The sequence below is a fragment of the Zeus faber genome, assembly GCF_960531495.2.
Source record: "Zeus faber genome assembly, chromosome: 3".
Taxonomy (NCBI): domain Eukaryota; kingdom Metazoa; phylum Chordata; class Actinopteri; order Zeiformes; family Zeidae; genus Zeus; species Zeus faber.
This window is the reverse complement of record NC_137190.1, coordinates 12,285,150-12,296,968: the sequence shown is the minus strand read 5'-3', so window position 1 is coordinate 12,296,968 and position 11,819 is coordinate 12,285,150. Positions and strand designations below refer to the sequence as shown.

At 44.1% G+C, this 11,819-nt stretch overlaps 1 protein-coding gene across 1 annotated transcript in view; it reads right to left on the bottom strand.

Moving 5' to 3' along the window:
- Window positions 1–1,494: 1,494 nt before the first annotated feature.
- Window positions 1,495–11,819, bottom strand: part of myo5aa (myosin VAa) — a gene marked incomplete at its 5' end in the record, with an annotated part of 66,424 nt that continues 56,099 nt past the window's right edge. The window contains 11 exons of the mRNA XM_079998142.1: window positions 1,495–5,306; window positions 5,475–5,555; window positions 6,190–6,364; window positions 6,851–7,133; window positions 7,310–7,460; window positions 7,651–7,740; window positions 8,467–8,621; window positions 9,326–9,475; window positions 9,783–9,876; window positions 10,662–10,727; window positions 11,383–11,581. Coding sequence (XP_079854268.1) covers window positions 5,154–5,306; window positions 5,475–5,555; window positions 6,190–6,364; window positions 6,851–7,133; window positions 7,310–7,460; window positions 7,651–7,740; window positions 8,467–8,621; window positions 9,326–9,475; window positions 9,783–9,876; window positions 10,662–10,727; window positions 11,383–11,581 — 1,597 coding nt within the window. The 3' untranslated portion in view covers window positions 1,495–5,153. The remainder of the gene's footprint in view (window positions 5,307–5,474; window positions 5,556–6,189; window positions 6,365–6,850; window positions 7,134–7,309; window positions 7,461–7,650; window positions 7,741–8,466; window positions 8,622–9,325; window positions 9,476–9,782; window positions 9,877–10,661; window positions 10,728–11,382; window positions 11,582–11,819) is intronic.

Below are 11,819 nucleotides of genomic sequence, written 5' to 3'. Positions count from 1 at the left end.
TTAGATACAACAAAGCTTTTTTTAAATAAAAATATACTATTATTGAATAGATAGATACTTAGATGGATACATAGATCGATAGAAAAGACTAGACTATAAAGACTATAAGACAGACACACACAGTATACGTGTGTGTGTGTGTGTGTGAAGCTGTGCAGGGAATAAGCAGGTAGTAATCTACTTCAGGCTGATCCCTCACTTAGTGGAACGCTGTTATTCTGGGAAACAAACTGTATACTGTGAAAATATACACAAGATAAACAACTAATATACAGATCAAGATCTGAGTACTGTATTACTTTTTGTTTATTGATTCAAAAGCTTTTTTGATATACACACTGAATTGGTAGCTCAGCTTCTTTTATAAAAGCAGATTTGTTTTTGTATTTGTAGTGCGGCAAAGTAAGATTTGATTTAAAATGCTCTTTTGTCATGATCGGCTCTTCTGTTATCATTTGACGTGGTGCACTGTGCATATTTTACATTTCCTGCTAAGATCCAAAACCTGCAACATGTACAGTAAGTCCCAAGTGAAAGACGCCAACACATCCATATCTCCTACCCGAAATAACAGCCCCATTAAAAAAAACTAAAACAAAACAGAGAGGAGTATTTAATATGAATATGTAATATGAATTAATATAATAAATCTTACCTGAGAGAAGTGTTATTTTCCTGAACACCAGGTGTTCTGTCCTTGGTGGTTGCAGTTACTCAGTGAATTGGGCTGGAGGCGAGGGAGGCCAGAGGACACTAATCCTCTTAGTGAAGCATTAAGATTCGAAGAACGCTGGTGGCATTAACCTGCCAGGCCGGGAAGATCCACTGGAAAATCTAATGTAAGGTGAGAAGCATCACCAGCTCCAATTTGGATTTGTGTATTTAATTACCTATCAGTCATGACATCAAAATCATTGGGACAACTTAAAAAAAAAAAAAGAGATTTAATTCGATAAACCCGTTTTTTAAGGTTCTCAAATTAAAACTTCTACTTAAATCTCTCAATTTTATTTTGAGAAATCCAAAACTTATATGCTGTATAAATATAGCAAATTGTACCAATTAATCCTTATTTCAGTGATACTATTGACAACAATAAACCTTGTGTAAAAAAATAAACAAAGCTTTTCCTCTATTAACACACTTCCAAAATCGACCTGTTGCTGTAATCTGTATTTTTGTTTTGCTGTATTTCGTAAAATCAGATTTGTGTAATCCCATTGCAGGTTCCCCATCCTCTCCATCCTGATTAACCCCGGTGGGATTTACTCCCTGGCACTGAAATAGCAGCAGGACGCCGGAGCATCCAGAAAGAATGGTGGTGGAAGCTTAAACAAGGACAAAAACAGCACGACGTAATTCAAAGTGTTAAATGTTTGAAGAAATACAAGAAAACAAGACAAACAAGAAAACAAGACAAACAAGACATTACTGATCCACAAATTGAAATTAACATAAAAAAAATAATAATAATTCTCAGACAATCAGTGTTGAATTCCTTTATTTGACTTCTACAGATTTGACAATTTTTTATCTTTTTATTTTTTTTTTTTATTTTTTTTTTTTTAAATTTTTTTTTTAAACTTATTCTGAGTCTCCTAACGGTGAACACATTCACAAAGCACAGCTACCACAAACTACAAACAGTCCAGTTTGTCAAATGTACACGACCTGGCCGGGTACCAGCACGGATGGGACAGAATAATGACGATTTCGTAACCGCTTTTCGAGATTCCAAAACAGTGCCATCTGTGGTAGTGATGATGGGAACCACGAGTGTGATCGTACAGCGGTGAACTAAACAAAACAAAACAAAACAAAACAAAAAAGGAAAATGAGGAATGGCATTTACAAGCTGAGGGAATGGAATGCTCCAGCTGTTAAACAACACAAGCCACCAGTGAATATGGGTGTTGGGGGGGATGGAAAAGCTGCTCGAGTATCCGAGTGAGTCACCAGTGCCCGTGTTATGATTTAGTTTCCATTAAATCAATGGGAGGAGGAGGGGAAAAAAAAAAAAAAAAAAAAAAAAGAATCCACTTGCATGAGATTTAAAGCTGGGAATGAGGGTGATGCCAGGAAAAGAAGAACATTAAGACAGAGTGAACCCTTTCCTTTCATGTCAGACCGTATTAATTCGCATTTTTATGGAACTCCCAGCAATATTTTTAAAAGTGCATTTTGACCGACATCACAAAGTAACGCGTCTTTAAACAACGAGGCTATGACTGAAGGAAACCTTATCAGAAAAAAAATAAAAACAAACAAACAAACCCAAAACACAAGCATGTTTTAACCTTTTCAATCCATTTACAGTGAATAACATAAAACAAAATACTGCACTGACGGACGAGACATAAAAATAGCTTCAGAAGATGATGTGTCATTCAGAGAGCAAATAAATGAGATAAGGCTTTGTCCAAGCATGTGCAGATAAAAATCATCATTTACAGCTTTTTTTTTTTTAAATTTCATCATCACTATTCTTTTTATTTTTTAACATTCATATGGTTAAATCTTTCTTTAGCGCCGTGTTCCGTTCCGTGTGTTCTGTGGATATGTACTCCTCATATTGACCAAACTTTGACCTGCCGTTTAATTCACGCAATGTAAAATTCTTAACAAAAAAAAGGGGCAAAAAACACCATGTGGTCCCAATGAGACAAACTTTTTTTTTTTTCCCTCCGTCAAACAACTGCGTCACAACCGCCAACATTACATTCTCCTTTCTAGCGTTCTAGTTCTTGTCCCAGCGAAAATGCTCTTGTGGTGGCATTTAACGGGAAATTTCCATTTTGGTAAAATATTATTCTCTCCGCCCTCCCTGGCCGTCATTCATTAGACACCAGAGAAAGGAGAATTTGGGGATCATTTTGACAAGATAGAGCAATGTGGGCGTGGTTGAAAACAGAAAGTATCGTGAGCAAGGGAAATGTTTGTTTGGTGCCAGGTGAAAGTATAAAGGTTCATTTGATTTATTGTTATTACTAATTTACAGTGGAAATTAAAGTTAACCAAGGACTACACATAAGGCAGCGAGGATCATCATGTTTACAGGGGAATATTATTATTATTATCATCATCATCATCATCATCACCATGGTAGATTCTCAGAAACTCAAGTAATAACAGGTGTACAACTCTGCTGTCATCTGTAAAATATACAAATCAATACAAAAATAAACAAGAATGATGTGAATTAAGGGATTAAGGGTACTTTCTGTAGTGCACAGCAAAATGTGCTTCAAAGCATCAAACCGTTATGACATTGGGTCCGTTTGGGTGCAGCACGGGCAAGCCATGCCCCTCAGGGGTCTATCGAGGTGGAGGAATACATGGGTGAATTAGGGTAAGAACCAAAAAAAAAACAAAAAACCCCAAAAAACATGATATTACGAGAGCGGGGAAAACGGCATCGAAAAAAACGTTAAAACCGCATCACATGGGTTTTGGCAACACGAGCCCACACGTTGCCGTCCAGGCCACAACATCAGGAAGGCAGGGGGTGGAGGAAGGCAGGGGGTGGAGGCAGGCAGAGGGTGGAGGGGGTAACGCCCAAAGCAGAGACACACACACATTCAGATCCCACGGGAAGACGCAAACCATCGTCACTGCTCCTCTCTAGGATACATGGCTTGCCTATACACCATTCTCCACAAAACAATAATAAAAATAATAATAATAATAATAATTATAATACTGAAATAAATGATTACAAGCTCATCATAGAACAACTTCCTGAAACAACTTCCACGTGTAATGTTTTGTGTGAGTGTGTGTGTGCGCAAGGTCTGTGTGCCAAACCTGAACAGCCAGTCAGTATTTACTATTATTTACTATTATAAGTCAGTAGTTATTCCGAGCACGAGTTTTAAACCTGCTAGTCGCGAAAGGGGAAACGCAAGTGGAGCCTGAAGCGTCTCCGATTCAGTTCGGTAGAACTCTTCTGCCATTTCTGCACAGCGTGAGCTACGCCCATGAAATGAAACCGATGGATTGGGCGCCGCGCTTCTAAATTCTCTCACCTCCGAAAGCTTTTTTTTTTCCCCACCCCTGAAGGGTCCGGTGAGCACGATATGTGACTTTTTCGCGTTGATATGTTCCCTGTTTTCCCCGCGAGGCTCCGCTCCGGTCCGAGCCGTAAACAGTAATGTGGGTTCTTCCTCTACGTACCGACTAAAGCCTTCCTAAAGTCCAGCAGACCCCAGCTGCTGCGTCGGCGCCGCGGGCTACTCCGCCAGAGTTCTGCAGGTTCTATGTGATGAAGCCGCGCGAGGAGGTCTGAGCTGAGGTGACGCGTTACACACCGGCAGCAATCCTTTCATAATATGAGGGGGGAAGCAGGACGGTGACTAAAAATAAATATAATTCCCTAGGAGGATACATATATTAGTCATAATTATATATCTTTATTTATATATGTATAAGTTACATGGTACAAATAATGGGCTATGAACATACAGAAACAGAGCCTATCTAGTCTATGGGAGAGTGCTATAGCTTTGATATTACTTGATATGGTGGTCATATCACAATGGGAGCCGTGGTTAGGGGACGGACCCAAAATGACGGGGAAATGGGAAGATAAATCCCAGACGTGAACCTCCCGGCGTCTTAAAACCCCCAAACCTGCCTGGGGAGGCCACTAACAACAATAACAATTATCTCAAAGCCAGTCCGAACACGGGGAGGAGGAACGGGCCGGGTCTAAGGGGAGGACTGAGGAGGAGGGCGCACGTGCGGGAGGAGGGTGCACGTGGGAGGAGGGTGCAGGTGGAGGAGGAGGAGGAGGAGGAGGGAGGACCTGTAGGTCTGGCTCTGTGACTAACGGGCGAGTGTGTCTACGAGCACTGGAGGGACGGTGGTGTCTTATGGCTTGATGTGAATTTGCGGCAGTGCCTAGTGGATCAAATGCAGCATGAGAGAGAGAGAGAGAGAGCGAGTGTGTGAGTGTGTGTGTGTGTGTGTGTGTGAACGTGTGTGAACGTGTGTGTGTGTGTGTGTGTGTGTGCGCGTGCGTGCGTGCGTGCACATGTGAGTGTATTGGCATTCTACAGATGCTTTTTTTCTTCCTTTCGTTCCGCCGCTTTGTTGTAGAGGTTCAGCGTGTGGTGTGGTGGTGTTTGTGCGCTGGACTCGGAGGCTCCACGGGTTCAGACGCGGGTGAGGAAGCCCAGGTTGAGGGAGCTGGGGATCTGGATGGTCTCCAGGGCCAGGGAGGACGGGTTGAAGGGGAAGGTGACGGGGTAGATCATCTTGGTGTCCATTAGCAGCTGGGCGGTTTCACAGCGGTCTCGCAAACGGGTCTAATGGGAAAGAAAAAAGACGACGTTACGCCTGATATCGTTCCCAAACTGCAGTAACGTGCAGCACTAGTGGTACAAGAGCTCCCTCTAGTGGTGCGATGGAGGAGTACTGGGTTTTATGCATAAAACCACAAAACCGCAACAAAAGACATTATAATAGTGAAGCACCTGGATGGTTCGTATGAATATGACGGTCACTCTCTCCTCAAACTCGTTGACTGGAGTGTACAGGTTCAGGACCTTCACGATCTGGAGGAGAAACACAAAACAAAACAAGAGCTCCAGTTAATCGCCGCAGGTTTTTCCTCGGCTCCGGGAGCGGCGCAACATGGCGCCGCCCGAGATGGCACGGGGCGCCACCTCTGACCGGCGAGAGCACGACACAAAAGGACGAGAGAAGAAGACGTGACGAAATCAGCTCCACCTGTCTCATTGGTTAATATGGACGGATGGAATGAAGAAGAAGAAGGGGAATCTTTAATTATCACGCAACACACCACACTACAACGCACACGCACACACACACACACACACACACACACACACACACACACACACACACACACACACACACACACACACACACACACACACTTTGGATGGTGGCTGGTGAAATGAGGCCTCTGCATTTAACCCATCCTGGCTTGTCCATGTTTTCAGCGGGGGAACACCACGACATTTTACAGGAATCGAAGTTCGGTTGTGAAAAGTGGTGGAAATAAGAGTTTCAAAGGAGTAAACTCGACGGGGGGGTCGCCTGGCTAAGCCATCCCTCCCCTCCTGCACAATCCTAATCTCTCTTGAAGTTTCCCTGTAGCATGTAGCCACCAACGCGCGGAATCTCTGGCGGGAAGGCGCGAGCAGCATGGAGCGGGAGGCGTACCTGAGCGGTGGTGAGGGCGTGGCACATGGAGCAGATGGCCTCGGCGTCCTCGTCCGTCTTCTTCTTCACCTGCAGCAGCTGAGCGGCCTGGATCAGCGGCTCCAGCGTCTCCTTGGCGCCACAGACCATCAGAGCCTTGTCCCGCAGCCACTCCTCCAGCTGGCTCACGTTGTACCTGCACGCGCGCACGTAATAATATGCGCATCAAATATTTAAAAATGAATTAATGAAGGCTTAAAAACTGATTATGAGGACAATACATGTGCCCTGATGATCCAAGTCTCCCCGTGATGCTGGTGGGTATTCATTGAATTTGTCGCTTTAAACATAATATATCTTAAATATATCTGGACTCTATTTAAAATATAATATTTTAATGTATTATTATTATTATGATGATAATTTTTTTATTTTATTATAATATAATAATATATTATATTCTATAATATTTATTAATAATTTAATATGTTATTTTCTAATAAATATTCAGAATCATAATGTGGAACAATTTAAGATAAAGGATCCCAGGTCTCTCCTGATCTTAAAAAGCCTTCAAACCTCAATTTGGCATTCAAAAGATAATAATCTTATTTACATAAATGCAGATGTTATTAAATAATAATAAAGGTCAAAAGTATGACCTGCCGCAGTGTAACCCCACCTGATCTGCATGCCCTTGCTCCACGAGCACATGTCCTTGCGCAGCAGCAGGTTGTTGAGCGTGACGGCGCCGATGATGTAGAACTGCTGCTTCACCACCTGCTTGATGAGCTCGGGGTCGGTGCCGTGCTGGCACATGGTGGAGTGGAAGGTGTTGAGCTGCCGCAGGATGGAGTCCAGCGTGTACGTGCCCTCGTCCGCGATGCTGGAAGTGCGCTTGCGCAGGCCGGTGGGCTTAACCCCCGAAACGCCCTGGATGGTTTCGTGCTCCAGCATGCCCGGCACTGCGGCGTCGCACACACGCACACACACACACAGAAACACAGACACAGACACACACACACACACACACACCTTATTTAAAGTGGTCAGTATGGCCCAGACCTACTTCTTGCTCACATAAAAGCAACAGAAACCCAAAGGAAGGAGTAGTCAGCACCACTACACCGGGGCCTCCTACCGATCATGGACTGCAGGATGTTCTCCATGCACTTGATGAGCTGCTGGTAGATCTGGATGGCCAGGTCGCTGATGACCTGCCGGTACTCGGCCAGGTCGAAGTTGGACAGACAGTGGTCGTTCTGTCTCGACGAGTTGTGTTTCATGAACGCCTGCGACGCGCGGAGACGTGCACGCCAACACGGGGAGGAGGAGGGCGCGTGTCAGGAAACCACGCATGAAAACAGAGGGAGAAGAACATTCATGAAAAAATAAAATAATAAAAAAAATGAAGGAGCAGAAGAGCAGAAGCAGAGACAACACCTGTGTGTGTGTGTGTGTGCGTGCGTGCGTGTTCCTCACCTCGTCTCCACTGTACTGCTTGAGACAGTGCAGGAAGCGGCAGGTGTTGGACAGCCAGAAGGAGACCGTCTCAAAGTCGTTGCCGCGTTTCTGGGGAGCGAGATGCACCTGTCACTCAGGGATCAAACTCGGGCTGAGACTGAACGGAGGATTACGACAACGGAGCTCACGGGCGTTTGGGGCTTAAGTTAAAAACACGATGACGTGGATGACAAAGCTCCTCAAACGTCAGTCCACTGACGACAAAAGCATTACACTATGGCACATTGCAGGGTTTTTTCAACGCGGGGACCGGGGACCTTCAGCAAAACTACGGTAGTAGAGTTAGATTTCAACATTATTGCATTTACAAGACGTTAGCACCATTACAGAATGTACTGTAAACACTATTTTAAACTGATATCTCTGTAACTAGAGTACAGACAGGTACGGAAGTTTGGACTATAGCCTATCTAATATCAAATTATAACACATTGAGGGTCCTTGATGTGAAAAAGGAACATTTTGCACGATTCAGTTGATACATCTTCTGTTTTCATAACTTTTATTTTATATATATATATATATATATATATATATATATATATATATATATTTTTTATATCTACCTGTTCTTTTACTTTATGCTCGTTCCTGCCTGATATGCTTTTACTTGAACTTTGTTGCTTGTGTAAATTGTCATTGTTTTAGATTTGATCTGTTTTTACGCAATTGTGAAGTGTTTTCTGAGAAAAGCGCTTTATAAATAAAATGTATTAAATGTTCATTATTATTATTGTTATTATTATTCCTTCACGTGTCTATCACTCCTCGTACCTTGAGGATCTTCTTGATGCTGTTGATGGTGGAGGTGAGCAGCGTGCGGACCTTCTGGTCGTCGTTGACGTAGTCGGCATGTCTCAGGCACATGAAGAGGATGTAGGCCGGCAGACCCGGGATCAGGTTCACCGCCACGCCGCGAGGCTTCAGCTCTGGAGACGGGGACAAAAGACAGAAGAACGGAAGTGAGAAAAAAAAAACAACAACAATTACAGCATACGTCATACTTGGACGTTGTTTGTTTTTTTTTTTCCTCCCAGATTTCTCAGGTTTAACATTAGCACTAATGAAAGCACTTGAATAATGGTGAATGTCAGGTCGACGGATACAAATTAACTGTCTATCTGAATTCTTATATTTCAATGTTCAACGCCAAAAAATGGCTCTTCTGCAATACACATCATTTTATGCCACTATCAGAACGGGACAAAATGAACAAAAAAAAAAATACAATTAAGCCGTTAATTGCAATTATTTGTGTGACCATGAATCTTTAACTCATGATTACGAGGGCCCGAACCACAACATCACCAGTTATTCAGCAGGAAACTTCCAAATGTCACGAAAAGAAAGAACCAAGGCCTTGGAATGCGGAACTCAGCAGGACCGTTGCCAAAGTCCACGGTACTTTCCCCATTTCTAGCAAGACGGTCCAGTGCTTCCCCAGCGACAAACCACAAACCAATAAGGACGTTTAAGGATGTTAAATAAACAACAAAGAGAGTGCTTTCATGGCAGGAGGCCAAACGGGTGCAGAGGGAGCGAGACGTCTTTGGGCCGTGAAGTAAATGACATTTTCTTCCTGAATTTCCCCAATAACGCCTCGTCTTATCTCACGGCGTGGCGGCGTTCTGACCTAGAATGAGGTTCTTGACCAGTTTGAGCTCATCCTCCTTCTTGTACTCCAGCATCCCCTGGAAGTCCTTCTCCCGGCGGGGGATGTTGACCGGGCGGATGGGCTCGTCCACCGTCTGCCCCGGGGAGGTCTGGCCGTCCCCCTGCCCGGCTGGGAAACACACGCCGTACGTGGGGAAAAGCATTTAATGAGGACAAATGACCAATATGAACACATAAAAAGAAAAGAAGAAATTCACAACACAGAAATACACAAGGACATTGATGCATTCAGGTGCAGCTTCTTAGGGATTCAACTAAATTACCGGTCCAAATTACATAGATGCAACAACAGCTTAACACAGAGCGAAGAGCTGTCAAGTCTTTATTGACCTATTGGTTCATACGGTTCAATGAATCCACAGCCGAGTCGATCATTTTCACCCTGTACGTAGACAGACATAGACCACGACTCTCACCTCCCATCTCTCCAATCCTCTTGGAGTAAACCTTGAGCTGCTTCTTCAGCTTGCGAATGGTTTTGTCCTGCTTCTCCAGCTGCTCCATCAGATCCTGCGACGGAGACGGAGAGGGACAGCAGCGGCGGGAGGGAGGAGGAAGAGAAAGAGAGAGAGAGAGAGAGAGAAAAGAAAGAGTGAGGGCAAAGGGCAACCCTGTCCACACGACACTGCCCAGCGGCATGGACTGGGAGCTCAATCAGCCATGGGTTGTCGCCCACCAGTGGTCAAAGAGGAACACTGCAACACTTTCTGACCGCAGAGTCCACGTTTTCCAAATTTGAAAGCTCTTCCAGGGAGGTGCTGTATATAGTGTTTCTACTAAAAATATCCATTTGTCCGACTTTCAATCAATATCCAGAATCCTAAGATTATTTTGTTTTTATTTTAATATTGAAAAAGGTAGGGGCTTGCTAAAAAGTTCATGTTGCAGTTTGTGAGAACTTGGTCTTCACCGTCTGGAATCATTACTTGTATTGCTGCTTAGGAAAATTTTTGTATTCCTCTTTGACCAAACCAATTTTTATGAAATTGTCAACTTGCAAGTAAAAAAAAAAAAAAGTAAATGGAGGTTGCTGGTTTGATTTGTTGGCGAGAGGATAAAGTGTCTGCCGTCTGTTAGGGAGAGAAGGGTGCAGAGCTGCTCCAGCTGTGGGTTAGAAAACACTGCTCAAAGGTTGGAGCCAACACCGCGCACGCACGCACGCACGCACGCACGCACACACACACACACACGCACACACACGCACACACACACAAGTTAGTTGAGGTACATACACACACGCACGCGGGAGCAGAAAGACATGCATACACACAGCAGTACACACTGTCTCTACATACAACCATCCGTCGTAAAATGGTGACCCGCGCCTCTCTGGATGCTGTGGGGTCGTCGGCCATGATTTCCTGTCAGGTGACATCATGAGTGTCTGTTACAGATGGCTAGGGCAATCCACGGCACATTGTGGGACTTTTGGAAGGAAAAGTTAAACCATGACCCTCACCATTTATTACAAATGAAGTGTGTTTTAGTTGTTTATGAATATGATGTATTTGTGTATTATCACTATTTGTTTAAAAGTAACACTGCTATTTACCTGTAACTGCAGCTGGAGCGGTCATAACTGTCACATAAATGCCTAATTGCAGACTGCAAAATCTTTGAAAAATCATTAGATTCCAGCACCATATGTTTCGATCCAAATTTAAGGGGAATTTTAAACCAATGTTGCCATAAATGGAATGTGAATTAGTTGAGTTTGGGTGCGTTTGGGTTGAGGTAACCTAACTAAATGTGTGTGTGTGTGTGTGTGTGTGTGTGTAGAGCTGTAACGATTAGGTTGATTAATCGATTAGCTGCCAAATATTAAATTAATCGCCAACTTTTTTGATTATCAATAAGTCTTTTTAAGTCGTTTTGATTTTTTTTTGTCTGGTATGGCAGTAAACTGCGTATCTTTGGGTTGTGGACAAAACAAGACATTTGAGGATGTCACCTTGGGCTTTGGGAAACACTGATCGACATTTTTCAGCATTTTCCGACAATCGAGAAAAAACGAACCAGGTTCTCGTTGGTGAGCCTGGTGATCTCGTGCTGCAGGCTGGCCTCGATGCGAGCCTCCGGGGGGAGCTGCAGGTTCTGGGCCAAAAGCTGCTGCTGCCGCTGGTTCTCCTCCTTCACGCCCTGCAGCTCCCCGCGCAGCCCCTCCACCTCGATGTCGTAGCCGCGCCGCTGCGTCTGCAGCTGGGACTCCAGCAGCCTGGGGAGCAGGGGGAGCGTGGTGGTGGCGGGATGGATGGGGAAAAGAGGAAAGAGGAAAGACAAAGCGGAGCAGCGAGAGAGACAGAGAGAGAGAGAGAGAGAGAGAGAGAGAGAAAATGTAGGAGAGACAGACCAGAGGGCAAAGTGAATGAGAGCCAGTGACAGGCCCGATGAAGGTAGAGAAGAAAGGGAATGGGAGAAAATAGATAAGGGTGGCAAAGATGGGGTAGAGGGAG